General features: G+C 39.0%; 1 protein-coding gene across 1 annotated transcript; it reads left to right on the top strand.

Moving 5' to 3' along the window:
- Positions 1-6: 6 nt before the first annotated feature.
- On the top strand, positions 7-27,866 carry capn1 (calpain 1). The gene is made up of 22 exons (XM_084109144.1): positions 7-173; positions 6,404-6,850; positions 8,065-8,134; positions 9,849-9,967; positions 14,064-14,197; positions 15,417-15,585; positions 16,381-16,464; positions 16,905-16,990; positions 17,074-17,148; positions 17,751-17,911; positions 19,381-19,541; positions 19,655-19,666; positions 20,690-20,901; positions 21,976-22,015; positions 22,319-22,384; positions 22,474-22,531; positions 23,704-23,768; positions 23,988-24,056; positions 25,405-25,483; positions 25,565-25,681; positions 26,763-26,821; positions 27,026-27,866. The coding sequence occupies exons 2-22, from the start codon at positions 6,599-6,601 to the stop codon at positions 27,050-27,052; spliced, it is 2,115 nt and encodes a 704-aa protein (XP_083965270.1). The 5' UTR covers positions 7-173; positions 6,404-6,598; the 3' UTR covers positions 27,053-27,866.
- The last annotated feature ends 124 nt before the right edge of the window (positions 27,867-27,990 follow it).

Below are 27,990 nucleotides of genomic sequence, written 5' to 3'. Positions count from 1 at the left end.
CACACATTGCGCACGCGCCGCGGATCCGCAGGGCGTTTGTGCTGCAGTGCAAAATCAGTGGAAAGACGTTAAACTACATGAACTCCAGTCCAGATGTTTGAAGGACCAAACAATAACCAAAATTATATAATTATTGCTCATACTCGAAAGTGCATTGCAAATCAAGACACGAGGTAAGTGAAAGAAATCAACGTTTTCTCGCCATCCACGCAAGTGAGACTTTGACACTTTGTTGCACTTTTATTGTTTTATTCGCGTGTTGTTGATATAAAATATGCTTTACGCGAAGGTTGTGTTATAAGATATTTGCTTGTCAGCCAAAAGTCTTTTTTTTTTAGACTTTAAAACGTCTAAAAGTGAATTAACTTCATTTCCTTGTTTTGCAGTTTCTAAAGCTCGCCTGTTTATGACCATTTTACACTCATACGATATCGTTTGCATGCATACATTGACGTCATAGTGGTTGTGAATGTGTTTAGTTGTGTGTGTCAAGTTCTGAGAGTTGATACTTTCTGTTTACACTCGTGTCACTTCTCCATACAAACATCTGAATTGTTTGATGCTGAATGCATGCATGGCCTGGCTATTAAAAGCTTTTTAAATAACACACACACACACACGGTCAGCTCAGCTGTTGTGGTCAGGGTGGGCTTCTTCGATCACACAGAAAGTGATGAAAGCGAAGTCCCATTATTTCTAGTCTAAAATCCACTTTGGTAGTACCATGGTGCTTGTTTTTGTTATTAAATAATGCCATTTGAGAACTTACACTTTAATAAGACAGGATTTTTCCCAATTATTCCCAATTATGATCATCTTTGTGTGAGGGACTCCATCCTAAAATCTAAAAATCTAGATAGGCTCTTGTATAAGACCCAATTTATACTCTGAAAAATTAACGTTATAAATATTTCTAAAATATTATTTCTAGTTTCTGTTAAGTTACATTATTATATTAAATACAATGATATTTAAATCTATTTTTTAATTTAAATCTATAACTAATTGAGGTTTTATTTATTTGTTAATTTTATATTTAATTTATTTTTTAATTATTCTTTAGTTATTTAATTATTTTATAAATTAATAAATAAATGTAATGTCATTTTTTTAAACAATAGATTTATTGTTAATTTTCTTTCTCTAAACAACATTTCCACCCCCCCACCCCCCCACCCCCCCCAGCACTCCCTTGTGGCTCCCAGTTTGAAACCCCTGGACTAAGACACTGAACCCGTAGTTGTCTTTTGAGACGACTAGAACCCCTAGTGGACTCTTGTATTGCGTGTTGCTTTGTATGAAAATCATGTCTTAAATAGGATGTAACTTGATAAGTGTTGTCAGTATTGTAGAGTTCTGCCACTATTGACATGTGATCATATCAGATTCAGGGAAGTTTAAAAGTTGGAATCAGGAGCGCCACTATTTACACTAGGAACAGTGCAGATGTTGTACTGTGAGCACAGTGTCAGTTGTGTGATTTAGTGCAGTAGTTGTTTAGGGTGTTGTCTGTCTGTGTGAGTGTGAGAAAATCTCAATACCTGCAGGCTAACCTGACCTGACCTGAACATCTGCTGTTTCTCTGATTATGGAAGAGAGAGAATACAGAGGCTTCTTGTTGCTTCCCACTGAGCAATGTTTCATTTAATTGTGATTTCTTATGGCATCAAACATAATTGCAAAAATCTGTATTTTGACATTTTATTAATAAAAAATGATATATCGATGAGCCACAACATTATGACCACGTGCCTAATGTGCTGTTGGTCCTCCATGTGTCTCCTAAACACCACCGTCCCGCAGAGTAGTGGACTGAGGTGTCCTGTGGTCTCTGGCAGCGAGACATCAGCAGATCCTTCAAGTCCTGTAGGGTGCGAGGTGAAGCCGTCGTGGATTGAACCTGTTGGCCCAGCACATCCCACAGATCCTCAACTTACCGTTCGCAAAGACCCGCCCCCTTTAGTTACTGTTGCTATGTCCACCATGGACGCTCTCACACCACACATGTTCTCACGCAGTGAAAAATACACTGACAAACGCGCTGACAGACAGGACAGACCAGGTTACCTTTGATATGAAACAAAAAATTTGGTCCTTTTTTTAAAGAAATGTACACATAAATACCGTTTTGTGGCTCTTTAATGTGTCTGACAGATCCTCAGTTAAAGCTGCTCGTGAACCGATCATCTCTTTCTTCTAGTTCATTTAGAGCATCAAATAAACATGAATGAACATCAGAAGGAATGTTGTTTCAACCGTAGACGTCAGTACACACCGTTTTTCAAGTTCAAGTCCATCGACGCTAATCTACTAACTCTCCTGACTGCTTTGTTGGACAAAACGGCGGATTCGGCGAATGGCGGATTATGATTGGTCAGATCGCCTGTCAATCAAACTCCCTGCAAAAGGTGAATTGGATTGAGATTTGGAGAATTTGGAGGCCAGGGCAACACCTTGAACTCTTCATCATGTTCCTCAAACTATTCCTGAACAATGTGTGCAGTGTGTGTGCAGTGTGTGTGTGTGCAGTGTGTGTGTGTGCAGTGTGTGTGTGTGTGCAGTGTGTGTGTGTGTGCAGTGTGTGTGTGTGTGTGTGTGTGTGTGTGCAGTGTGTGTGTGTGTGCAGTGTGTGTGTGCAGTGTGTGTGTGCAGTGTGTGTGTGCAGTGTGTGTGTGCAGTGTGTGTGTGCAGTGTGTGTGTGCAGTGTGTGTGCAGTGTGTGTCAGTGAGATTATCCTGCTGAGAGAGCCACTTCCACCAGGGAACACCAGTGTCATGAACCTGCTCTGCAACAGTGTTTAGGTTGGTGGCACGTCGTGTCAAATTTACATCCACATCAGACTCAGGGTTTTCCCAGGAGAGCCTCACACTCCCTCCACCGGCTTGCCGTCGTCCCATAGTGCATCCTGATGACATCACTTCCAGGTAAACGGTGCAGACGTACACGGCACGCCCATCCATGTGATGTAAAAGAACGGGACCCATCAGACCAGGAGACCTTCGTCCACTGCTTCAAGGTCCAGTTACGACACTCGTTTGCCCATTGTAGGCGCTTTCGACGGTCATTCATTACAGGCTCTCTGATTGGTCTACAGCCCCATACACTGGCAGAGTGCAATGCATTGTGTGTTGTGACGCATTCCTCCCACAACCATCATTAATATTTTGCTTGACTTGTGCCACAGTAAATCATCTGTTGGCTCGGACTAGATGGAGTATCTTTTGTTGCCCTCGTACCTCGATGAGCCTCGATGAGCCTCGATGAGGCTTGACGCCCCACACCCTGTCGACGGGTTGTGGTTTGTCCCTCCTCAGACACTGTTGGTAAACTCTCACCATTGCGACGGGAACAACACACAAACCTTGCCGTTTCAGAGACTCTAACCCAGTCGCCTTGCCATAACAATTTGGCCTTTGTCAAAGTCACTCAGATCTTCATTCCTGCTCATTTCTCCTGCATTCAACATTACAAGAACTGATTTTTCACTTGTCATCTAATCTTCAGGGAACTTGACATGTGACCTTGTTAGGAGATGATCAGCATTGTTCACATACATATTTGGCTCATCAGTGTGAATTAAATGACTCCCATTAGCAGTCTTGGGAACGGTTTTAGGTCTTGTGGAGCACGTTTTTCCTCAGATGTTTTCTCTCAGTCTGTGCACGTCTTCAGCCTCTCTCTGATTGGTCGACAGCGTCTGTTCAAAAACTGAGGTTTCATGATGTGTCTTTACTTGATTTTCTTTTGTCATCTTTGTCCCTTTTTTCAGAGAGCTACAAAATAGAGGTTCCTGCTTCCACAAGAGACAAATTCAGTATTTATTTGAGCATGTTTGTGAGCGTCTGCTCATCAGGCCTGAGCGCCTCCACCACCAGATCTCGATGATAACAGGAACATGTTTCGTGAGGGTGGTTTAATGGCAGATGTCTGGAGATTTGACATGAGACAAATAGCAAGAGCTGGTCCTCACAAAACAAAGAAAGAAACTCGCTTTAGAGAAAAGCATCGCTGAAGGCAAAATTGAAAAGGGTTTTTTAGCTGAAGTGTGTTTATGCGAAGTCACTGTTCGAGCGCTGAATGCTGCATCTGTACTCCTGGCAAACATCCACACACACACACACACACACGCCTGCAGTTTAATACACTCTTGGCAGCTTATACTCTCCCCGGCTCTCACGCACCACACCCTTCCACTGCTCTACTTTCTCTCATTGGTTTGAATGAGCTTATTGAGTTCATTCATTAAGTTTAATGGGGACTGCCTTCATGTTCACGATCATGACTGATTTGCTGTCCTAGGCAAGATTGAACCACTTGCATCAGCCACTGGTCCTTGTGTTCATACACTTACACAGAAACTGCATATATGCTGGAGAATGAGAGAGATCATTGGGCGTTACATTATATTATAAAAAAAGCTGATGATGGTGAACTATACAAAAATAGTCATGACTTGAACTCAAATAGCAAGAGTAATTAGCAATTACATCTACTAGCCTTCATGCTAACACATATTCAGTGAGCACCTCTCTAGCATACTGTTTAATTTTCAAAATACATTTTAAAAGTGTTTGTTTTCCAGTAGATGACAGCAATCTTTCTAAACTATGGCACGTTTTTCATGTTATAATCACAAAAAAAATAAAAAATAAAAAAAAATGGAGAAAAGCAGATATTTTTTACTGTGAATTTTACATAAAATTTTGCTATTTTAGGGTTAAAATAACTGGCGTTAACTCTAGCTTTCAGAAAAATGAACGTCACTCTTGTCTAACTACTAGATAAACTGTTCGTTACATCCCATAACCGTCTTTATCTTTTTCTTGCATGGTCACCAGAGGTCTTTGTTCTACTTTTTTAACATTGCGTGCCATCTATGGCAGGGTATAATGCTAATTTTTCATGCGTCGTGTGAATTCGACATGACCCCTAGCATTTGCCTATTCCGCCTATGCCACGGGCCGGCCCTGAACTACTATAACAAAGAACAAATGACATAAGTAAGATGGGTCGACAGCATTTAAATATAAAACATTAACATTAGCAAGAAACATTAAATGGAGCTTCAGCCCTAAGACTAGACTAATAGTAGTTTGTGGTTTACCAAACAAGGATAACGTTTGAGGAGGAGGAGGAGGAGGGGGGTAAATTAAGACAGGTTTGACTCATAAGAGGGAATGGGCGGGTGTTCGTTTACTGTATCGCTCTTTCAACTCTTTGAAACAGACTCTCAGATGTTTTTGCTGTCGTTGAAGCTCGAGATGATCTAGTTTGAAATCACTGTGGAAAACCTAATTCATCATGTTTTGTTCAGTGTGTGGAGCATATATAGGACAGTATATGAATGTTTGCAGTTTGCTGGAGGATTAACAGTTCTTTCTGTGGTTGTCAAGTATGTTAGCGCTAGTGAGTCACTATTCTGAAGGTTAAAGCTGAGCATGCAGGCTGAGATCAGGCTTATGGAGGTTGTGACAGCAGATCTCAGGCTTTGTTTGAAGTGAATGCTAGTCTATTCTGCATTCAGAGGCATGTCAGAATGATCATATTTAAGCACCATATAGGCAAAGCTTCCTGTGGGAAACTTTCTTGGGTTCAAAATCTGGGTACAGTCATTACTGCAGGGGTTAAATTGACCCGAATTGGATTCAATTCACCAAATAATTGATATTTGGTGAGTTGAATCCAATTATTATTCTTTTAATAAACAAACAAACACAAAAATCAGTAGGGAATGGAAGGGTGTTCGTTGCATTAACTCTTAAACAGACTTTCAGATGTTTTTGAAGTGTGGAAAAGCACATCTTTTGTGTGTTTTCCCGGAACTCAAAGAGTATCTCAGGCCCGTAACTCGGCTCGCGATGCCAAGATCATGTGTGATTCCCAGAGAACTGAACATGCGTGACCTGTTACAACTGTACACCTTCAATGGACTGTGAGTTTCTTTGAATAAAAGCATCTGCCAAATGCATAGATGTAAATGTAAATACTCTCTGAGGGTAGTTGAGAAACTGGTATAACAAAGTACAAATATATTTTTAGAAAAAGTTCCAAGTTTCAAATTTCAAGAAAAGCATCATAGTTTAACTTTTATCTGAATGGGTCAGATTGACCCGACACCTAAGTTAGGGGTTAATTTCCTTCTTTCGAGGTTGGGAACATGGTGGAAATGAATGGATGTTGATCATGATATAATTGTGAATGAGTGTGTGCATTTTCTGTCCTGTTGATTAAGAATAGTGATGAAACTAGTTAGAAAATATGACTCATTTAGCTGGAAAACACAAGAAACTACATTTCCCATCAAGTTCACAATAATTATCAGAAAGAAAAATGACAGAAATAAATATGCAGTTGTTCATACGACAAGCTCATTTTATTCAGAGCAAATTCTTCTCTTTTCCAGGACTTGGACCAGAATTCATTGTGCGCTCTGATTTAATGTCATCCAACATCATTCATTCAACGTTAAGGCATTCGTTCCACTCCTCATTTCCTGGGTTGTGATTGGCTCATCTCTTCCCCTTCCTCTGTTCTCATTGGCTCTCTGGGGTAACGTCATCTGTTAGCGCTCTAGTGCCAAAGTAAAGCGGGCCGAAACATGGAGCCCATTTACGCCACGGGAATGGCTGCGAAGCTGCGGAGTCAGTGGGACCGGGATGCAGGTTTGGGTCAGAACCACAATGCCGTGAAGTTCCTGGGACAAGATTACGACTCGCTGAGGGCCCAATGCCAGCGCACCAGGACCCTGTTTGAGGACCCGCTGTTCCCAGCCAGCAGCTCTTCTGTGGGCTTCAACGAGTTGGGCCCGCGATCCTCCAAGACGCAGGGATTACGCTGGAAGAGACCGACGGTGAGCCGACCCATAGGGTCTTGAGGGTCAAATGGGTTTGTCTTGTATTTGTTGTCCACACTACTTCCTTTATACACCATCACTGCTTCCTGTTCCTCTCGTTCTCTTCTAACTGCATTATTTTAAAGTCCGCCTATAGTCAATCATTTTATCCCTTAAAACTCATCTTTAATCACTAAAATTACATATTTAAATTGATAAAAAAATCCTCATGCCTTAAAATATCTTGAATGTAACTCGACACCCTTGCCTCATTTAGTATACGCATTCCATTCACTTCCTCCATTCACTCTGGTTGACGATCACACGTTGATCTGATTGGTTACAAGGTAGTTTGTGACGTCAGGAACAAGAAAGTCAAGAAAAGGACTTTAGGGGTCAAATGGGTTGGTCTTGTATTTGTTTAGCACACTATTTCCTTATTATAAATATTATTATTATAATAATAATACCTTTTATTTATAGGTGCCTTTCAAGGCACTCAAGGACACCATACAAATACAAAGCTATGCAAAAAGACAGACATACAGATCAAACAATCTAATCACTAAAAGCTGTTCTAAACAGAAGTTTCAATCTGTTTTAATTTTTAATTTACTCCATCACTGCTTCCCCTCGTTCCCTTCTGCACACTTCATCTCTGCCATCCCATGCGTTCATGCGTTACCTCATCTAACCTGTCTGTGTCTCTCTGTCTCTGTCTCTGTCTCTCTCTCTCTCTCTCTCTCTCTCTCTCTCTCTCTCTCTCTCTCTCTCTCTCTCTCTCTCTCTCTCTCTCTCTTTCTTTCTTTCTTTCTTTCTCTCTCTCTCTCTCTCTCTCTCTCTCTCTCTCTCTCTCTCTCTCTCTCTCTCTCTTTCTTTCTTTCTTTCTTTCTCTCTCTCTCTCTCTCTCTCTCTCTCTCTCTCTCTCTCTCTCTCTCTCTCTCTCTCTCTCGTGCTTGTTGATATGGGCGGTTCAAGAGCTGGAACAATTTGTCAGGAAAAATGGCATCTCGTTTTACATTTGTCTCTCCTTCCTCCCTTTATGAACCGAACATGAGTTTGAATTTGAACGACACACCCAGTGTTTCCACACGTTGCTGCATGTGCTCGTCACCCACAGTTTACAGACAGGCCAGAGTGTGTGTGTGTGTGTGTGAGAGAGGCTAAATGATGCTGTGCCTCATTTCCGTGTGTAAATGCAAATGTAATTTCCGTGTGTTTGTGTGCTTCAGGAGATCTGCACGCGTCCCCAGTTCATCGTGGATGGAGCGACTCGCACTGACATCTGTCAGGGAGCTCTGGGTCAGTCTGTCCAGGACTTCACCTCACGCAACCTCAACCAAACATTTACTAAACCAAGGGCTGATCAAAAATCCGATAAAATTGTGAAATATTATTACTATTTAATATAACTGGTTTCAATTTGAATATATAGTAATCTGTAATTTATTCCTGTGATCAAAGCTGAATTTCAGCATCATTACTCCAGTCTTCAGTGTCACATGATCCTTCAGAAATCACTCTAATATGAGGATTTGATGCTCAAGAAACATTTCTTATTATTATCAGTGTTGTATTTCACAGAGGAAGGCACATGGAGTAGTAAAGCACTGCAATGTTTACTCCAGACTCAGAGCCCCGTTCATAATTAAAGCTCTGCGGTCGTTAAATAAAGATCTGCTGCACGCAGACAATGCATTATGTGATTGGTCAGGATGTTTGAGGAGCACACACAGTGACTGCTGATGTTAGTCTTGTGCTTGTAAAAGCTTAAATAAACATGTGACTCTCCCTCTTTTATATCAGATTTCCTTTAACCTGATGGAGGTTATTTACATTTCCTCTGGCTTGTAATATCAGGTCATCGTTCATCGTCCTGTTGTTTGAGGCAATAATTATTATGCTTTGAAGGATCCCAGAGACTGAGGCATGAAGTAAAAATAAATACAGAAAGGAACTCTTGTGCCCGGTTTACTCCTGGTATTAAGATTGTTTTGGTCGATCGGATCTCAAGTGGACGACACTAAATACAGCTGTAAACGGGTCTAAACGCTTTGAGCTCGTCCACTTTCGACACTTCCAGAGGAAGATGAAAACACATTCGGCCGGATTGCTTTCGTAGTGTAAACACTCGTGTGATCGAGTGTGTTCACACAGCCTCAGAAGCTCGTCTGCTCTCCGTCTACTGAACTCATGCGTAACATTATGAGAAGAGGTTTACAGACGGGGTTTAAACTCTGTCGACTGGAGAACCAAGTTTGGTCTGAAGATGAAAAACGTATCAAACACAATGTTCTCTCACCATTCCTGATTTCTAACACACACTCACAGCGTTCGGACGATTTCTAACACACACTCACAGCGTTCGGCCGATTTCTAACACACACTCACAGCGTTCGGCCGATTTCTAACACACACTCACAGCGTTCGGCCGATTTCTAACACACACTCACAGCGTTCGGCTGATCTTGCGTCTGTCAGAGCAGAAACTAAAGATGCTCTCTGTGTGTTTTTTCCTCGTCTCCGGTCGTGTTCATGTGTAAACAAGTTTATTAGATCGAAAGATCTGAAAACCCCATCCATTTTCCCGCCCATAGACGCTTCCCTCGAAGAAATCAGGACAGAAGTGGATGAAAGTGGACAAAAGAGACGGATTAAAACACCAGGAGTAAACGGGAATGTGTCTCCCTCGTCTGCTTGTGATCCAATCGACCAAAACGCATCTTAATACTAGGAGTAAACAGGGCTTTAGACAGGCGTTTCATTACACTAAAGACCATTTCTGGTGGACTCGTGGTTAGTTAGACACCTTCTCTACCCATATTTATTCAGCTGTGTTTAAGTTATGCAGTTACCTGTACTGAAATAAAACGAAATCTCTCATCATGGGCCAAAACACCATAGACACTGATATTCAGACAGTTTAAGGAGAAAATACTCAGCAATAGTGTTGACTGATGAATTTGCATCTTGTATCTTGTCTGCACTGAAGCTCATGTGTGGTGTGTTTCCTCAGGTGACTGTTGGCTGCTGGCGGCCATCGCGTCTCTGACTCTGAACGATAACCTCCTGCACCGTGTGGTGCCGCACGGACAGGACTTTGACGGAAGTTATGTGGGAATCTTCCACTTCCAGGTACGTCACACTCCTAAAGCTTCTTTACTGGCATCTGTGGTTCCACTGATAAACTTCATCTTCCATGCAATCTTTCCAATGCACAAAAGGTTCTTTATAGTGGAAAAAGATCCTCTGATGCTCTTCGGGTCATTTTTGACCGAAACATTTTATGTTTTTTTCTCTTTTTTTTAAGGAATAGCACGAAACTTGGTAAAGGTTTTGGCACTTGCTATGTGAACACACACACACACACACACACACACACACACACACACAAAATCATGGTCATGATTCGAAAAGGTTAAATGGTCATGAAAAAAATAGTCACATGGTCAAAAATGAGCACATTGGAAATGAATGGGAGACGAATATCATCTGGTGGAAACATTTGGTACTGCGGCCAAACAACATCTTACTGAAAGCTCATTTTTTTTATATCTCAAATTTGGATCACAACTTGTTTATATTTATTTATGGCTTTGATTTTCTTGCAGTTTTACAGTAAAATGTGTTTTTGAAATTGAAAACAATTTTTTTAATAGTAATAGTAATTTTGTGCATTTTTCGTAACAATAAATGTAAAATTCTGTAACTTTGAGTTCACTTTTTTCACTCCAGCAATAATTTGCCAAGTGTGTTCTTTAAAAAGAGATCAAACTTCAGTCTGTGCTTTAAAGCATTCAAGACTTACGAAAGTTTAAGTTGGAAAAATTTCAGGTCTGTGCTCAAAATGTGAACAAATGGATTATAACTACTGCGTAAATATAATGTAGTACCATAAAATCCCCTAAAAATACAAAATATGAAATAAAAAACATTATCAAACTAAAATCTAAAAACTAACTAAAAACTGACTAAAAAAAATCATTTTTGACGGCCACGTGAAGACTCGAGGGTTAAAATGTTCTTCTAGGGCATTGCTGTGAAACCCCCCTTTGGGAGCTTTAATTTTAAGAGTGATTTGAAACAAATGTAGCCATAAACCATTCATGAACTTTGCTCTGTAAACAGACTAGAGTGAGCAATGGTGTGTGTGTGTGAGTATTATAAAGCGGTGAAGTGCTTCTCAGAAACAGTGAATGCGTATTCAGGCAACATGGGTAATCTGTTCCTCTTGTGCTCTGCTGTAGTGCGTTCACAATGGCAATAGGTGTGATCACATTTCAGTGTCTCGAAGGGAGTTATTGTGCGGATGTGTGTGAGATGAGGGGGAGGGCAGGTTATACACTCTTCAAATAACTTCAGTGAAGTGGCATTATGGGTAATGAGGTAACACCGCAAGCCAAGAATCCTTTCACAATTTGTACTGACAGCATAATGCAATGCAGCAAATTACATCACAAGTTCAAATTGAGAAATACCACGGCTCTGAATGATCATGCATCTTAGTATTTACATGGGATGTTGCTACTGTGGCACATGTGTAAAAACACAGTTTTTATTTTGGGGTGGCATGTACTCGTGTGCTCAAATACTGCACACACACACACACACACACACACACACACACACACACACACACACACACACACACACAGCCGATGTGCATCATGCATGAATGAGCGTGATCTTTAGGACCCAAATGTGTTCACTAATGTCTCTCTCTCTCTCTCTCTCTCTCTCTCTCTCTCTCTCTCTCTCTCTCTCTCTCTCTCTCTCTCTCTCTCTCTCTCTCTCTCTCTCTCTCTCTCTCTCTCACTCTCTTTTCTTTCTCACACACACACACACACACGTGTTGTCTGTCTCATCTGGGACTCATTGAGATTACATTAGAAGCAGAAATGCAGCGAGTGTGTGTTGAAGCTGATGATGAGAGAGTGAATCACGAGGGACGGTGGGAGAGAATTACACACACATGAAAAATGTATGAGTGAACCTCGCTTGTCCTGGTCATATTTAATAACAAGTAGTTTTAGTACCATTTAGATGATTTGCATTGTGACATTGCTTTCATTTTTATATAAAACCATCAAATTGACACTAAAATATATAGTAAAATGCATAATGTATTCTTTATGCAAGATTTATACATGTTCATACGAATCTGTATATCTATTTACCTATATGTATAACGGACACATACTGAACAATTATTCCGAGATGTTCTTGAACGGCTGTGAGATTTAATCTCTGCATTATATAAATCAAATATCCTGAAGAGAAATTCCTCAGAGATGTTCAACGATTGATGATTGATTTAGTTTATGTGTCTCAAATCCTTCTTAAGCTTCATTTGAATGGCTCTTTACAGGAGCGCACATACAGTGTAGAATGAGGGTGGGTGTGTGTGTGTGTGTGTGTGTGTGTGTGTGTGTGTGTGTGAGAGGCTGAACATTCCCTGAATGTTTTGAGTTCATAAAGGAAGCCAGTCAGCAGGTGTGTGTGGAAGACAGACGTGTGTGTGTGTGTGTGTGTGTGTCTGTGTGTGTGTGTGTAGGTTTGAGTGTATTTCTGTTGGAAATGTGGATGGACGTAAATAACAGCGTTTTCTGCTGCACCAGTAAATTCTGGAAAACGTATTGATGAATAATGAATGAGGGTTCACTAAAACACTGTAGTCACATCATCTCGTACTGAAGAGGTGGAGGAACTGTTTTCACTCAGACTCTACTAGTAAATTTCACAAATAATTCCAAAGAAATGGCAAGTAACACATTGATTTAAGGTACACTATGTAACTTTTAGCGCTTCATAAACAAAACTGCATGCGTCTCGCGAGTCCCGCTGGTTCTGGCTCCTGATGGTCCAAATATAAACTCTTAGTAGAGGTGTAGCGGAGTGATTCAGGAGAAGGAAAAAACACGGTTTGGAAGATGAAATCACCCATTATATACAGTTTGTAATTTATTTTTATTTTTTTACAAAAAAGTTACATAGTCTATACCTTAAAAAAAAAAAATCAGATTTCAATTGAACATGAAATGTTGAAGTTGTAATTACATTATGATGTGATTCAGAATGTTTCATCTTTCTTTCTTTGACTTTTTAGCAGTAATGCAGCGAAACAAACTGCAAAGGATGTGCATTATCTGTGAGGTTGATGCTTTATCTCTGTTTTTTTATCATGTTTGTGCAGCCACCTTTTTCAATGATCAGTGGATGATATTCTTAAACAAATCGTTACAAAGTATCTTTAACGTAACGGATTGGCACTAAATGATCAGGTATTGTAGAATGCTATCTCTATGCTAATGGATAACTGATAAGTGTAAGTTATAATCTACTAATGTGATTCAGTGATTACAGGAGCAGAGAGACGTGTGTGTGTGTGTGTGTGTGTGTGTGTGTGTGTGTGTGTGTGTGTGTGCGTGTGTGTGTGTGCGTGTGTGTGTGTGTGTGTGTGCGTGTGTGTGTGTGTGTGTGTGTGTGTGTGTGTGTGTGTGTGTGTGTGTGTGTGTGTGAGCCACCTGCTGGATGGTCATGGAAGAACCATTTTTTGGCTCCCAAAGAACCTTTAGATGAACAGTTATTTCTTAAAATAACCTTTTTTATTTTAAAAAATTAAAAAAGGTTAATATTAATTTCAACATTTACTAATACATTGTTAAAATCAAAGGTTGTATTTGTTAACATTAATGCACTGTGAACTAACATGAACAAACAATGAACAGTTGGATGTTTATTAACTAACATTAATAAAGATTAATAAATGCTGTAACAAATGTGACAAAGTGTCACCAGTGGGATAATGTACATCCAGCTGAACGTCATGACAGAATAAACCCCCTCAAGATACTGATCACCTTGTCAGAGTTTATTTTGTGATGATAACCAGCTAAATGTTATTTCCGTAACATTAGACGTAAACTTAGACTTTTAAGAAATAAAGTCAGATTTGTGAAATAAAACATCACAATTACCTTTTTTTTATTCCATGGCATATAAATCAGCTTCTATATGATGTACATTATTCTTTACATGAAGAACCTTTATATATTTTTAAGAGGACATGAAACTGAACTCTCTCTCTCTCTCTCTCTCTCTCTCTCTCTCTCTCTCTCTCTCTCTCTCTCTCTCTCTCTCTCTCTCTCTCTCTCTCTCTCTCTCTCTCTCTCTCTCTCTCTCTCTCTCTCTCTCTCTCTCTCTCTCTCTCTCTCTCTCTCTCTCTCTGTAGTTCTGGCAGTTCGGCGAGTGGCTGGACGTGGTGATTGATGACCGTCTGCCGGTGAAGGATGGGAAGCTGTTGTTCGTTCACTCAGCGGAGGGTGGAGAGTTCTGGAGCGCTCTGCTGGAGAAGGCCTACGCCAAGTAAACATTCATTCAATCATTGATTCATTCATGTATTTACTAAGCACCGATAAACACAACAGTAGTTGAACCATAGTGCTGTACAAATAAGATAAAACAATGAAAGGAAACAAACAAAAAATAAAAGGAAACATCAGCAAACAGAAAATCAGCAAATTTAACATACAAACTTTAAAAAGCCAAAGTAAAAAAAAAAATATTTCAATTAAGATTTACATTCATAAACAGAATGTGATGTTTTCACAGATAAGGGGAGACTAGTCTATAGCCTAGGCCCAACTATTGTGTTGGGGGTAACAGTTTAGGACCCAAGGACCAGATGTTTGAAAGAAGACCCGGAGTCAGAATTATAATTAAGTGAAGAAAAGTTTTCCTGAAGACAGTTTGCAGTTTCATCAGCAGAAGTCAGCTTCAAGACTCACACAGGAGTTCGTAGGCCGCCCCATGTACAGTTACAAAGATCACAGCAGTTATACAACACACACACACACACACACACACACACACACACACACACACACACACACACACACACACACACACACAGCAGTTATACCCTTGGCTGAGAAATAGATAAACATTGTAATTTTCCACACATATACAGACAGACTGAAGCATATCTCCATCGAGTATGCAGCTGACACTCGGACCCTGAAGTTAGTTATCGACACACAGCTTTCCAAGGTTGGATTTGGCCAGGCTCTAACTATAAACAGGAGAGTCTTCTCAAAACATCAAGATAATGCGTTCTTTCTCTGAAGGAGAGCTACACTTTAGTCTAACTGGAAAGTTCAGTTTTAACAAAGAAATGGTCCCTTAAACTATTGGCTTCAGTGACCCCTGTATGTTTTAACACGTTGAAGACCTTTCTCAAACACAAAGTCCATATTTCATTTCTGGAAGCCGGGATAAAATAAGCGAGCACTGTTACTGCATTCAGATATCAAATACAGACATTAGAGAATACATGAAAAGAACATTTCAGTAATCACACTGGTAACTTCTATAACACAGTCAAATCTCCAGAGAAGTCATTCAACTCATTTGATATTTAGAAGGAAACATATTAATATCTTAATTATAATCACTCATAACACATTGAAGCAGCAATGCATTCCAGACCCCCCCACCCCACGATCACCTCCTGATAATCCCTAACTCTACACATGAATCAAACACAGCTGAACTGCACTCGCTCAGCTTCTGCTCTGTTTTCCAGGCTGAACGGCTGTTACGAGGCTCTGTCGGGCGGCAGCACGTCCGAGGGCTTTGAGGACTTCACAGGCGGGGTCACAGAGATGTACGAGCTGAATAAAGCGCCCTCTGACCTCTTCAGCATCATCGGTCGGGCCGTGGAGAGAGGCTCGCTGCTGGGCTGCTCGATAGACGTGAGCATGATTCTCTCTCACACTCGGCCAATGCTTGAACACCTCTCAATGAGGAACAGAACGCCAGTCAGAAGCAGCCTCGTTATATTCATGAGCTTGGTACAGTCATAGACACTTGAATGTGTTTGCAAAACGATGAGGCTGCATTTATATCGTTTGTTAAATAGGGCTGGGTATCGAGTTTGATACTTTTAAGGCAGCGTTTATTCACACAGAGACACACAGAACATGCAGGAATCATATTTACAGTTTTTTTGCCTTTTGTAGTGTAATATTCTCACTTTGACAACATTTCGTTTGAGAGAAACTATCCTCACATCACACAAGAAGGTTTACACTTCAACCCGTCAAAATATATAATGTGCATCTTAATGTAATACCACTATTACTTCTAATAATACTACTAATAATAAAATTAATTATAATTAATTTCAACAGTAAACTTCTGTTTTGTAGCACTTTTTTGCCAAAAAAATAAAGGGCTTGTTTAATTTTCATTTGAATAAAAGATAAATGAATGTTTAGGTAAATGCACAGAATTTCTAAAAACAAAAAACATTTCTTTTGTTAAAGCTTTGGCACGTTTAGAGGAACAAGCACATTTGAGTTTTCTAAGTTTTTAATCTAATATTTATATTTTATTTTATAAATATAAATTCCTGAAATTGTTTAAATAGTTGTAGTTTTACTTAATGATGACAACACTGGTAAGTGTGATTATTTTGCTCATGTTTGTATTGGTGAGGGTGTTTAAGTTCATTGTCTGATTGCGTTACGCTTCTTTTTGTCCTCAAGATCACCAGTAAGTTTGACATGGAGGCGGTGACCTTTAAGAAGCTGGTCAAAGGTCACGCGTACTCAGTGACTGGAGTGGAAGAGGTGAGCCAGAGACTTAAACACAAAGACACACTAAAACACTTACTATACACAACAATCTAGCCGGTTTTAGATGCAGAATATCTTTCTTTGAGGTTCCTGTCATGCTTTCAATTCAGATAAAGTTCCCAGGGAATGAATGAACTTACTAAAACATGTATATTTTTAATGCCATGTAAGTCACTTTGGATAAAAGCATCTGGCAAATGCATAAATGTGAGTGAAATTCAGGCATCCCAGCTTTCCTTAGAAGCTCCGGGAGTCTCCCGCATATTGAAAGCCATCCCTGATGGCTGCATATTATATACAATATCCCAGAAATCAATCCAAGCGAGAGAGAATAATATAAATCAAAAAGGACATTGGACATGTTTCTGGTCTTATTGTGGAAGATTGTTCAGTGCATGTAATTGTAATCAAAATATGAAATCTGTGTTGATCAGGTGGTCTACAGAGGAAACATGACTAAACTGGTGCGCATCAGGAACCCGTGGGGGGAAGTGGAGTGGACGGGAGCCTGGAGTGACGAGTGAGAAACACACAAGCGAACTGATAGAGTCTGTTTTACTGTGATGATATTGTTCTGATGACCGATCTGACGTGTGTGTTCAGCTCTCGGGAATGGGACAACGTGGACCGCTCCGTCCGGGGCCGATTACAGAACCGCAGCGAGGACGGAGAGTTCTGGTGAGTGGATCATGATCTGAAAGATTTAGATTAGCAGTTAGTCTCCAGCCGTACTAGTAGGAAAAATTCCCTAGATTTCCTTAGCAACACCCTAGAAACCACCTAGCAAACTCACAGAACACCATAGTGGTTCTGAAGCATTAAAATCAGCTGAAGTCAAAAAGGTTGAGATCCACCAGCAAGAACCTATAGATGCCTTTGAAGTGTTCAGAACACCTTAGCAACCACATAGCAACACCCTAGAAGCTACCAATCAACAGCACAGAACACCTGAACCACCTGGCAACAACCTATCAATGCTCTATAAACATTCAGAACACCTCAACAACCACCTAGCAACCACACAGAACACCATAGCAATGACCTATAAATGCCCTACAAACTGTTTAGAACACCTTAGCAACACCCTATAAACCAGAAACCACATACAACACCCTGGCAACGACCTATCAATGACTCAGCACCTGTGAAAATGAGTGTGTCTGGAAGGAAGGATGAAGGGAGTCATCTAGTTTTTAAGATTTGACAGTACCGGTCAGGTCGGGTCACCAGCTCTCGTTTGCATCTCTCTCTCTCTCTCTCTCTCTCTCTCTCTCTCTCAGGATGTCGTTCAGTGATTTCCTGCGCGAGTTCAGCCGCTTGGAGATCTGTAACCTGACGCCAGACGCTCTCCAGGCGAATCAGGTGAAGAAGTGGAGCACGTCGCTCTATCAGGGCGAGTGGAGGAGAGGCAGCACGGCTGGCGGCTGCAGGAACTTCCCAGGTACAGCATCTGCAGAAGGACACCACTTAGGGTTGGCAATCGAAAAACGTATCCAATACACTTGTTATAGAATTAAAGGAATCAATAAGTGGAATCGAAATTGTGCGCATTTTAATGTGGTTTTAAACCATTCAAGCGCAAGAAGATGTGAAAAAGAAGAATTCTGCGCTGTTTTCCATGCTGGGCACAAAAAAACACCTCACAAATAATGCGCAAATACTGAATTGAGTTTTCTTTCGCTTGCAAGAATCTTGCAAAATATCCTCGTAAACACAGTCGGTTATGTCTTAAGTGAAAGTAAACATTTGAGAAAGAAAACACATGTGTAACAGTATATTGGATCTGTGCGTCAGGTCTTAAAGTGACAGAAGCCTAATATACCTGCTGTAGTCCAAATAATTTTTTTGGGAAAAGTTTGTTTCTGCCGCCCTCTCCTGCTCAGACGCTACGCTCGCGACAAGCTGTAAGTTGATGAGTTGATTTATCCACGTTTTAGTATGCCTCTGTCTGGACAAAGAGCTTTTTAGATGGATGCCGAGGCTTTTAGGTCGGGTATAATCTGCAATCTCTGTGTTTACTGGCTTCCATGGCGACAATACTCGTATACAATACTGTTTTCTGCCAAATGGCAACCCGGGGTGTCAGAATATTATTGGGTGAACCGGCAGTGGGCGGAGTCTCACAGACCAAAACAAAAACACACATTTCGACACTGAACGCATATTTCAAAGTAGAATAACTGGCTGTAGGATTGTTTTCCATAGAAACAAGTATGTGAACTTAACCTGATTCCTAAATCTCTGCAAACATATTTTGGTATGTCTGTGCTTTAGTACAGTAAAAAAAAAAAAGAAAATACATACAGCACCTTTAATCAAAGAACAAAAGAAAAAGATACTCACTCACTGATCTTGACTGAGTTACCTTTGTAAATGTAATAAGGATTAATGTGTGTTTTATTTATGAAAAGAAAACTATGCAGTGTTATTTTACATTTGATTTCAATTTCTGATCTTTGTTCAGTTTTGATTTGCACTTATTGTATTACTGACTGTATATTTGTCTTTAATAATATTTGAAATTTATATTAGTCTAGCTTATTAGTTAGTTGTTCTTTAGGCTGTGGATTTTGTTCATGGTATTCAGCTGCAACAGAATGTTTTGATATCTAAATGTTTGACTTTTTGTCAATGTTTATTTTTTTTTTATAACATAGTGGAATCGAAACTGAGAATCGATAAGAATCTGAATCGATAGGCAGAATCTGAATCGATAAGAATCTGAATCGATAGGCAGAATCTGAATCGATAAGAATCTGAATCGATAGGCAGAATCTGAATCGATAAGAATCTGAATCGATAGGCAGAATCTGAATTGGAATCACTGAAGTTCAACGATGCCCAACTCTAGTCAGTGTCTGCAAAAAAGGTGAAATCCTCATCATCCTCTTTTGTTCCCATAAACCATAGCCACGTTCTGGATCAACCCTCAGTTCAAGGTGGCCTTAAAACATCCGGATTCTCCCGGCCAATCAGATTGCAGCTTCCTGGTGGCGCTGATGCAGAAGGACCGCAGGAAGAAGCGGAGAGAAGGACAGGACATGGAGACCATCGGGTTCGCCATTTATGAGGTCAGAAAGCAGATCGCTTTGTTTAACTTGTAGAAGTTTGTGTTCACTTGTTTTTGGCTCTCTGTTTGATTGCTCTTTTTGATTGGCCGTTTTTTTCATTTTTATTTTTGCAGGTGCCAAATGAGGTACGATGAGAGGCCGTTTGAATGACTGTGAACTTTAGATTGTGAGATATTTCAGAGTTTTGAAGGTCTTGAAACACTGTAGAACATGGAGAGAAAAAGCATTTTTTCCGGAAAGGTATTTGAGATCATCTTGAAGAGCTTGAGGACACTGGGTCTGTTTCACTTATAGTTGCATGGATTATTCATATTTATACTCACAGGAGAACTTCTCGCGAAAAAGGTCTGCCTAATTCACAACACATGCATACGCATGTGAATATGTTCTTAACCTCGTTCTAATGTTAATGAATTTGGACTCTAAATGAGCCACCTCATGCCCAAGGTTAGTCCTTTGCTTAAAACGCCCACACTGTCTCCATATAAGGGCTTTCCTCCACTCTTTTTTCTTTGTAAATTTAGAATGCATTTTAGTAAGAAAGTTATTCTTGAATCATGATTTGTGTCCCTGGATCACAAAACCAGTCACATGTCGCATGGGTATATTTGTGGCAATAGCCAACAATACATTGTATGGGTCAAAATTACATTTTTCTTTTATGCCAAAAATCATTAGGATATTAAGTAAAGATCATGTTCCATGAAGATATTTTGTAAATTTCGTACCATAAATATAAAACATTTATTTTTGTGAGTGAATGCAGCACAATCGCCAACATAAATGCACAACTTTAAAGGAGATTTTCTCAATGTTTAGATTTTTTTTTCACCCTGGAATTTTTTTTTCATTCCAGATTTTCAATAATTGTATCTCGGCCAAATATTGTCATATCCTAACAAACCATACATCAATGGAAAGCTCATTTATTCATCTTTCAGATGACGTATAAATCTCAATTTTAAAAAATTGACCCATGTGACTGGTTTTGTGGTCCAGGGTCACATTTGTGAAACGTTTGTACACCGATTTCACACACAAATTCACATGTGCTCATGATTAGTGTATGAGACCCAATGTTTGTCCAAAGCAACATGTAAATCAGACACAACCCTCAGTTGATGCTGTGTGTGTATTTCTCCGCTCAGTTTACAGGCAGGTCGGCCGTGCACCTGAAGCGGGATTTCTTCCTCAGTCACGCGTCCAGCGCTCGCTCCGAGCTCTTCATCAACCTGCGGGAGGTGAGCTCGCGCTTCCGTCTGCCGGCCGGAGAGTACATCATCGTGCCGTCCACCTTCGAGCCCAACAAAGAGGGAGACTTCGTGCTCAGAGTTTTCTCAGAGAAACCAGCCGACTCACAGTGAGTCCTGCATTTTACAGCATTGAACGGCTATTAGTCGGAATTAAAAATAAGGTTTGTTAATGGGGTCCAGAATTATTTTTCACTGGCCATGCACATTTATTTTGCATAATTTTCTTAAAAAGACAATGAAAATTGCATGAATTATCTGTTTTAACTGTTACTGCAAACAGCGGAGCTCATGCTGTCACTCAAAGCATCATATATTTTCCATATTTTTGTTTTAGTGGAATTAAAAGGCTATATATGTATGAATCTGTCTTTCTAACTAAACTTTTAATGATTTTTTTTTTTTTTTTTTTTTTTTGTGAAGATGCCCAAAAACATTTATAGACCATTTGTGTCTCTCTGATTTGAATTGCTTTGCATTGTCAAGGAGAAAAAACGTAGCAGATTATTGCTCTTATGTTGCAATATTTTTCTGCCAACTGATATTTGTATCTTTTTTTCTGTAATTTGATTGACTCATCAGAACAAGCTTTACTTTTAATTAGTGATGTCAAATTGATTAATCACAATTTTTGCATCTAACATAAAAATGTGTATATACACACTGTCCCCCCCACACTGCCTTAAATAGGCAAATGCTTAAGAGTCCAAGACTGGATCATTATTGCAGTGATTATTATGTTTCTAGCATGTTATATGTTTGGCAACAGCTCTTCTAATCCTAATTGATTGAGTGTGTAGCTTTTCATTTCTTAAACAACCATGAAGGAAGACACATCATGGCCATATTCCAGGATGACAATGGCAAGATTCATCAGTAAAAGAATAGTTGGGAGGAACATGAAGAATATTTTCACACATGAATCGGCTCCTCTGAGTCCAGAGCTTAAATTCAGTGAAAGTCTTTGGGATGAGCTGGAGGAGACTTCACACAGTGCTGGACTCTTACATTGACAACACAAGATTATCAAGCACCTCTTGATGGAAATAACTTCACAACATGTATTTACATTCTTGGTCAAGATCTATCAGTTAGGGTTATAAGAACTGTTGCCAAACTTAACATGCTAGAAAATGATCCACTCATAGAGTCACAGGCTGATATTTTGTCTTTGTACCCTTCAGAGAAATGGATGATAAAGTCACGGCTGATATTCCCGAGGAGGTGAGATGATCAGTTCGAGACACATTTCTATATTTAAGCAATAAGATGAGTAAGATTGCACTGTGTTGTCAATATAGTCTTGGCTAAAGGCTGTAGTTTGGCACGACACGCAGCTGTATAGCGTATTTGTGCTGCTATAGAACATACAAAATACAAAAACTGTAAATTCATTAAATAAAAGATCTAATCCTGATGTGTAAACTAAGTTTAATAGTATTTAATAATAAGTTGTGCTGTGATACGCTGTTATTTTATCAGTCAATCAATCATTACAGACACAGTATTCTCTCTCTTTCTCTCCAGCAACATCTGCATGAGAGTCAGATTGATGCCGGCTTTAAGAGTCTCTTCAGACAGCTGGCCGGACCGGTGAGACACACACACACACAACTGTTGTGTGCAGACGTTCAACATTATGATGCATTGCTACAGAAATCATGTGTGATTGTGTTTTCTAGGACATGGAAATCAGTGTGACGGAGCTGCAGACCATCCTGAACAGAATCATCTCCAAACGTGAGTCTTCATAAGCACACATGACAGACACTGTAGCCTTAGGGAACCACTTTACTGTCCACAAAGACAGCATCCTAAATTACACGCAATTAAATAAAGGTTAATAAATCGATAGCATATACTTCTGTAGTCAGTCGTCTCACTCTTGCTACACTCTCAGATTACTGGCATATTTGCATCTGAATATTGAGCAATAAACTTAAAATAGTGTTTTTAGGATTGACTGTCATACTTCTATATTATATTTTTGATTCAGTTACGTCATTCATAGAAATTGCCCGAATACTGTATGCCGTCTCTCATTAGTTTTTGAAATGGAGCTAATAACATTTTAAGTGCCTCATTATGCTGTTTTGATAATTATCTTTCATGTAGTGTGTAATGAAGCTGTTTGTGAATGTAAAAGGTCTGCAAAGTTTAAAGATAAAAGTGAACGATAAATTAAGTTATTGTCTCCAAAAAGAAAGTATGATTCTGAACATCCTGAAACGAGTCGTCAGTAATTCCAGTCTCACTTCCTGCTTGATTCTATGAAGGTTTGTTACTAATTTGCATAATTCCAGCCTATGGTTTTCATTGGCTGCCGGTTAATGACGTCTCGTTTGCTCCGCCCTCAAACACTGTAGTTGCAGCAGAGACTGGAAGAGTTTGGTTCGTGTTGTCGACATGTTGAGAAGACGCTTTTTTAAAGCAAATCCACTTTGCTGCACTTCCAAAAGATAAGATTGATACGATAAAACGACGCCATCGTTACTGTTCGTATCTGTGTGTATCAAGTGCTGAGGAAGAGCTGAAATTCACATATGGTAATGAACGTTTGGTTTCCGACACGCGCTGTAAGCAATCGACCAATCACAACAGACTGGGTCATCTGACCAATCAGAGCAGAGGAAAGCTCTCAGAAAGGCGGGGTTTAGAGAGACCGAATCCTTTATCGAACCGTTTCAGACACTGAGAGAAAAGAGCTGATGCTGCAGTGTGTATTATGAGAAAATGTAAGTGTTTTTTGGCCTTGGATGTAGGATCTGTTGTAGGAGACTCCAAAACAAAATTAGGAACCTTTCACATTGCATAATAGCGGCACTTTAAATGAACTATCAGGCTGATCACCGCTCAAGAAAAGGACGTGAGAGTCCTGAACACTCGTCTGTGTTTGTGTCTTTATTCCACAGATAAAGATTTAAAGACAGACGGCTTCGGGAAGGAGTCCTGTCGGAGCATGATCAACCTCATGGACGTATCCTTTCCTCAGATTCTGCTTTAATGCAAAAATATTCAATTTGATTTCAATGCAGAATAACTCATCTGCAAATATGAGTTATGCTTTGTCCCCAGATACATTTAGCCAGTGCAGTGTTTAGATGTCAAGCCTTGATCGCTTTCAGGCCTCTCTGTCTGTCACAGTTCTGGCTGTATTTCTGCTGGTCTTGCTCTTATTTTCCTTGACTTGCTTCAGGCGGACGGCAGCGGGAAGCTCGGACTCACAGAGTTTCATGTGTTGTGGGAAAAGATTAAACGCTACCTGGTGAGATGATGTTATATTATATTCATGTTTTTCAAAGATGGTCTTTAGTGAGTTGGTCAACACATTTACACATCAACAGCTATTCAGTGTTCAGAAGCTGGAACGGGACATTATTACTTGTTTCACATGCAAACAGGCCAGCCAGTCACAACACAGGTCATTTACATACAAACATATTAAAGGTGCAGCAGAAAAAGCAGCATGTTTAATTCTCAGGGTCAGAGAGAAGGTGGGAAAGGTCATGAACTGGTCAAGCCACCTGTATTTATATAGCAATATACTTAGGGATGGGATTATACAAATCTCCGTATTATCCAAACTGAAAAGTATGAACCATCTGAATCGTGTAAATCCGAGGAAAAAAAATGGTTTAGTGGGGGAGGGACAGGATTTTGTCACTGTAATTGTGAAATGGCCAATAATTACTTAATTACTAAACAATATGCAAATTTTATTGCGTTTTCTAAAACAAATCAGGGTTCAAAGCGCCAGATGCGTGTAAAAATAAGCATTGAAATTATATTACTCACCAATTGCCTGGTTACTTTTTTATGCATTTGTCAATGCATGTGATATGGTTTAGAGCGATCATCAAAACGCAATGGTTGTGATGTAATTATATAAATATATAGTCTGACACGCTGCATGTTTCACAGTAAAGCACAGCACTGTGTTCATTTTCAGATTCGATTCACAGTAAATACTACTCTGTGTGTTTGAGTCGCTTTTGGGACGCATCATACGCCAACTATCTTCCCAAATTTGTAATGAGAATCGTTTATTAATCTGTTGTTGTCAACAAAGAGAAGTGTAAGATCTCCCTGCAGTTTCCCGCCAAAATAAAAGCACAATGTTTTTTTCATTTAGGAAATTAAGACAACCATAAATGTTAGTATTATAATTTTACTGTTGTTCTGTAAAATAAAATAATAAAAAATAATGATAATTATTATTGTTATTATTATTATTATTAATATTAATAATAACAATTCTATTAAAACTTTTATGATAACATAATATTATAACATATTATTATGATTATTAAATACTTGATTTACTTGATATTTAGCATTACGATAGTATGTATTATTGTAATAGTAATATGTTTCTTTATTAATTTAATAAGATAATTATTTTAATAATAATTGCTTAAGAAGGTTTTCCTTCTTTTTTGTCTTTAGCCAATCACATGCCTGGACACCGGACAGATTATTTCAAAGCAGCTGCAGATTAATAAATAGGAAGATAACAGCGTTCATGTTGCGAAATCAATGCTGTCGATTCTGATTGCCGACTTCATATTGCAGTTATTTCTGCTCAGTTCATGAAGTCTTCCACCTGTTCACAGCAAATCTTCCGAGACCATGACCTGGATAAGTCCGGCACGATGAGCTCGTATGAGATGAGAAGAGCTCTGGAATCAGCAGGTACACTGACTGATACTGGACGATAGAAACAGAACAGAGGAAACAGCACTCATCTCCTCCTCTCTTCTTCTCTTCCTCCAGGTTTTAAGCTGAACAATCATTTATTCCAGCTGATCATCCTGCGGTACACGGAGCAAGACCTCTCTGTGGATTTCGACAACTTCGTCACCTGTTTAGTGCGATTGGAGACCATGTTCAGTGAGTCGGGCTGGACAATTTGTTTTGTTCTAAATATTAGAATTGTACTGTTTTTGTTATTCAATAATGCACAAAGATTAAATAGATTATATGTAGAAAATATATACACAACTGTTCAAAAGTTTGAGGTCAGGAAGATTTTTTTTGTGCAAGATATTTATACTTTTATTCAGTGAGGATGCATTAAATTGATCAAAAGTGACAGTAAAGCAGCCTTAGTTTTTATTTGAGTTATTATACTTTTATTAGTGTTTTTTTTAATTAGCTTTTTATTTTCAGTTTATGTGTTTTAGTAATAGTCATTTCATTTTTTTTTTTTTTTTTTAATATTTCTATTTAGGTTTAAGTTGTTTTTATTTTAGCTTTTATTTTTTTCCAGTTATTAATTCTAGTGCTTAAACTTATTTCAGTTTTTTTTTTTTTTTTTTGCCCAGGCAAAACTCGTTTAGTTAAGTTTTTCAACTAGTACTTATATTATATTTTATTTTATTTTATTTCAGCTTTATTTCAATTAACATAAGTGTTTTAATAATTTTAGTTATAGTTAACAATAATAACCCTGCAGTAAAGACATTTATAATGTTGCAAAATATTAAATTTAAAAAAAAAAAAACTTTCTATTCATCAGAATTCTGAATAAAATGTTTTCACAAAAATATGAAGCAGCACAACTGATTTCAACATTGATAATAATCAGAAATGTTTCTCGAGCAGTAAATCATCATATTAGAGTGATTTCTGAAGGATCATGTGACTCTGAAGACTGGAGTAATGATGCTGAAAATTCAGCTTTGATTACAGGAATAAATTACACTTTACTTTATATTCACATAGAAAACAGTTCTTTTAAATTGTAATAATATTTCACAATTTTTACTGTTTTTACTGCATTTCTGATCAAAGAAATGCAGCCTTGATGAGCTGAAGAGACTAATAATATACAGATAATTCATGTAATTAAGTATTCTGCTGTTTTCATAACAACAAATCATTACATGAACATATCTAAACAGAATCTCTGTCTAATAATACAGTAATTCTGTCATAACATAAAGCTGACTCAGACGTCTGTGTTTTTCAGAGACCTTCAAAACGATGGACACAGACGCAGACGGAGTCGTGTCGCTCACATTCTTTGAGGTTTCACTTCACTTTCATGAACATTTCTCAGACACACTACTTCTGCTTTACCTGGTGCACGACATCAGCAGCCACAGCACACTTTAAATGAACCCTGAAACAACACACTGACACTGACGTGAAGGAAACAAGCATTGCGTTACCTCATCTAACCTCTCTCTCTCTCTCTCTCTCTCTCTCTCTCTCTCTCTCTCTCTCTCGCAGTGGATCTCTCTGACCATGTTTGCCTGAAAAGGACAGATTTCCACCCTTTGTCTGCACTGAGACCGTCTAAAGAGTGCCTTAATTTCTACACATCTCCAATGCATTTCTAATGGACAAACAGCCTTAAGTCACGAAGCCCTGTTTACATAGACTTTAATCAGAGCGTGGAAAATACTGTGCCAATCGTGAGTGTTTCTGAAGCCAAGAGAAAACTCTGTCAGACCATTTACAGCATGTTTTTAGTCATTCTGGATCGAGATGCATGCGTTTCCCATGGATTGCCACATAAAACTCGTTTACACTTTATGTGCCAAATCAATCATTGCCAATTTCAATCATTCTCAGCCATTTTTAATCAATGTTTTATGAGCTGCATATTTTTCAATGCATGTCATAATCTGAATGTTGTACACATAAAGAATGCCGTATTAGAAATGCATGTGTAGATTTGAGCCCAGCTTTGCTTACAGAAAGTGTTTGTTTGGACTGAAGTTCATGCAGCTGTTTTATAGGACAAACCAAAGGATCTTTTATCAAGCTGAAACAGACATGCATTTGTATTTTATATACATTACTTAAGTTCTGTTTCTATGAGCAATTCAAAACCTCTCTTCAATACAACAGGAGCAACAGGACCGGGAACAGATCCAATCTGATATACAGAACCACGAGATTGAACCAAACTTTTTTTCTTACAATACAAAGATGAAAATGTGGAGGAAACTGTTCTTCTTTTAATGCCAATCAGCAGGTTTTTACAAAATATTTTTTCCTTTAATTCATTTTTGTCGGTTTTCAATAAACTTTCTTTTAAAAAATAAAATATGTGCTCTGTTATGGATTTAACAGTGCTTGTCTACATGTTTTTTTTTTGTTTTTTTTTACTTGTTAGTTTTTGTAGGGAAATGTTTCTGGTGTGGATCTTAATATCAAACGTGTAATAATGTCTGTTGACATGATGGCAC

The sequence above is a fragment of the Abramis brama genome (assembly GCF_963993115.1).
Source record: "Abramis brama genome assembly, chromosome: 3".
Taxonomy (NCBI): Eukaryota; Metazoa; Chordata; class Actinopteri; order Cypriniformes; family Leuciscidae; genus Abramis; species Abramis brama.
This window is presented reverse-complemented; position numbering and strand designations above follow the sequence as displayed.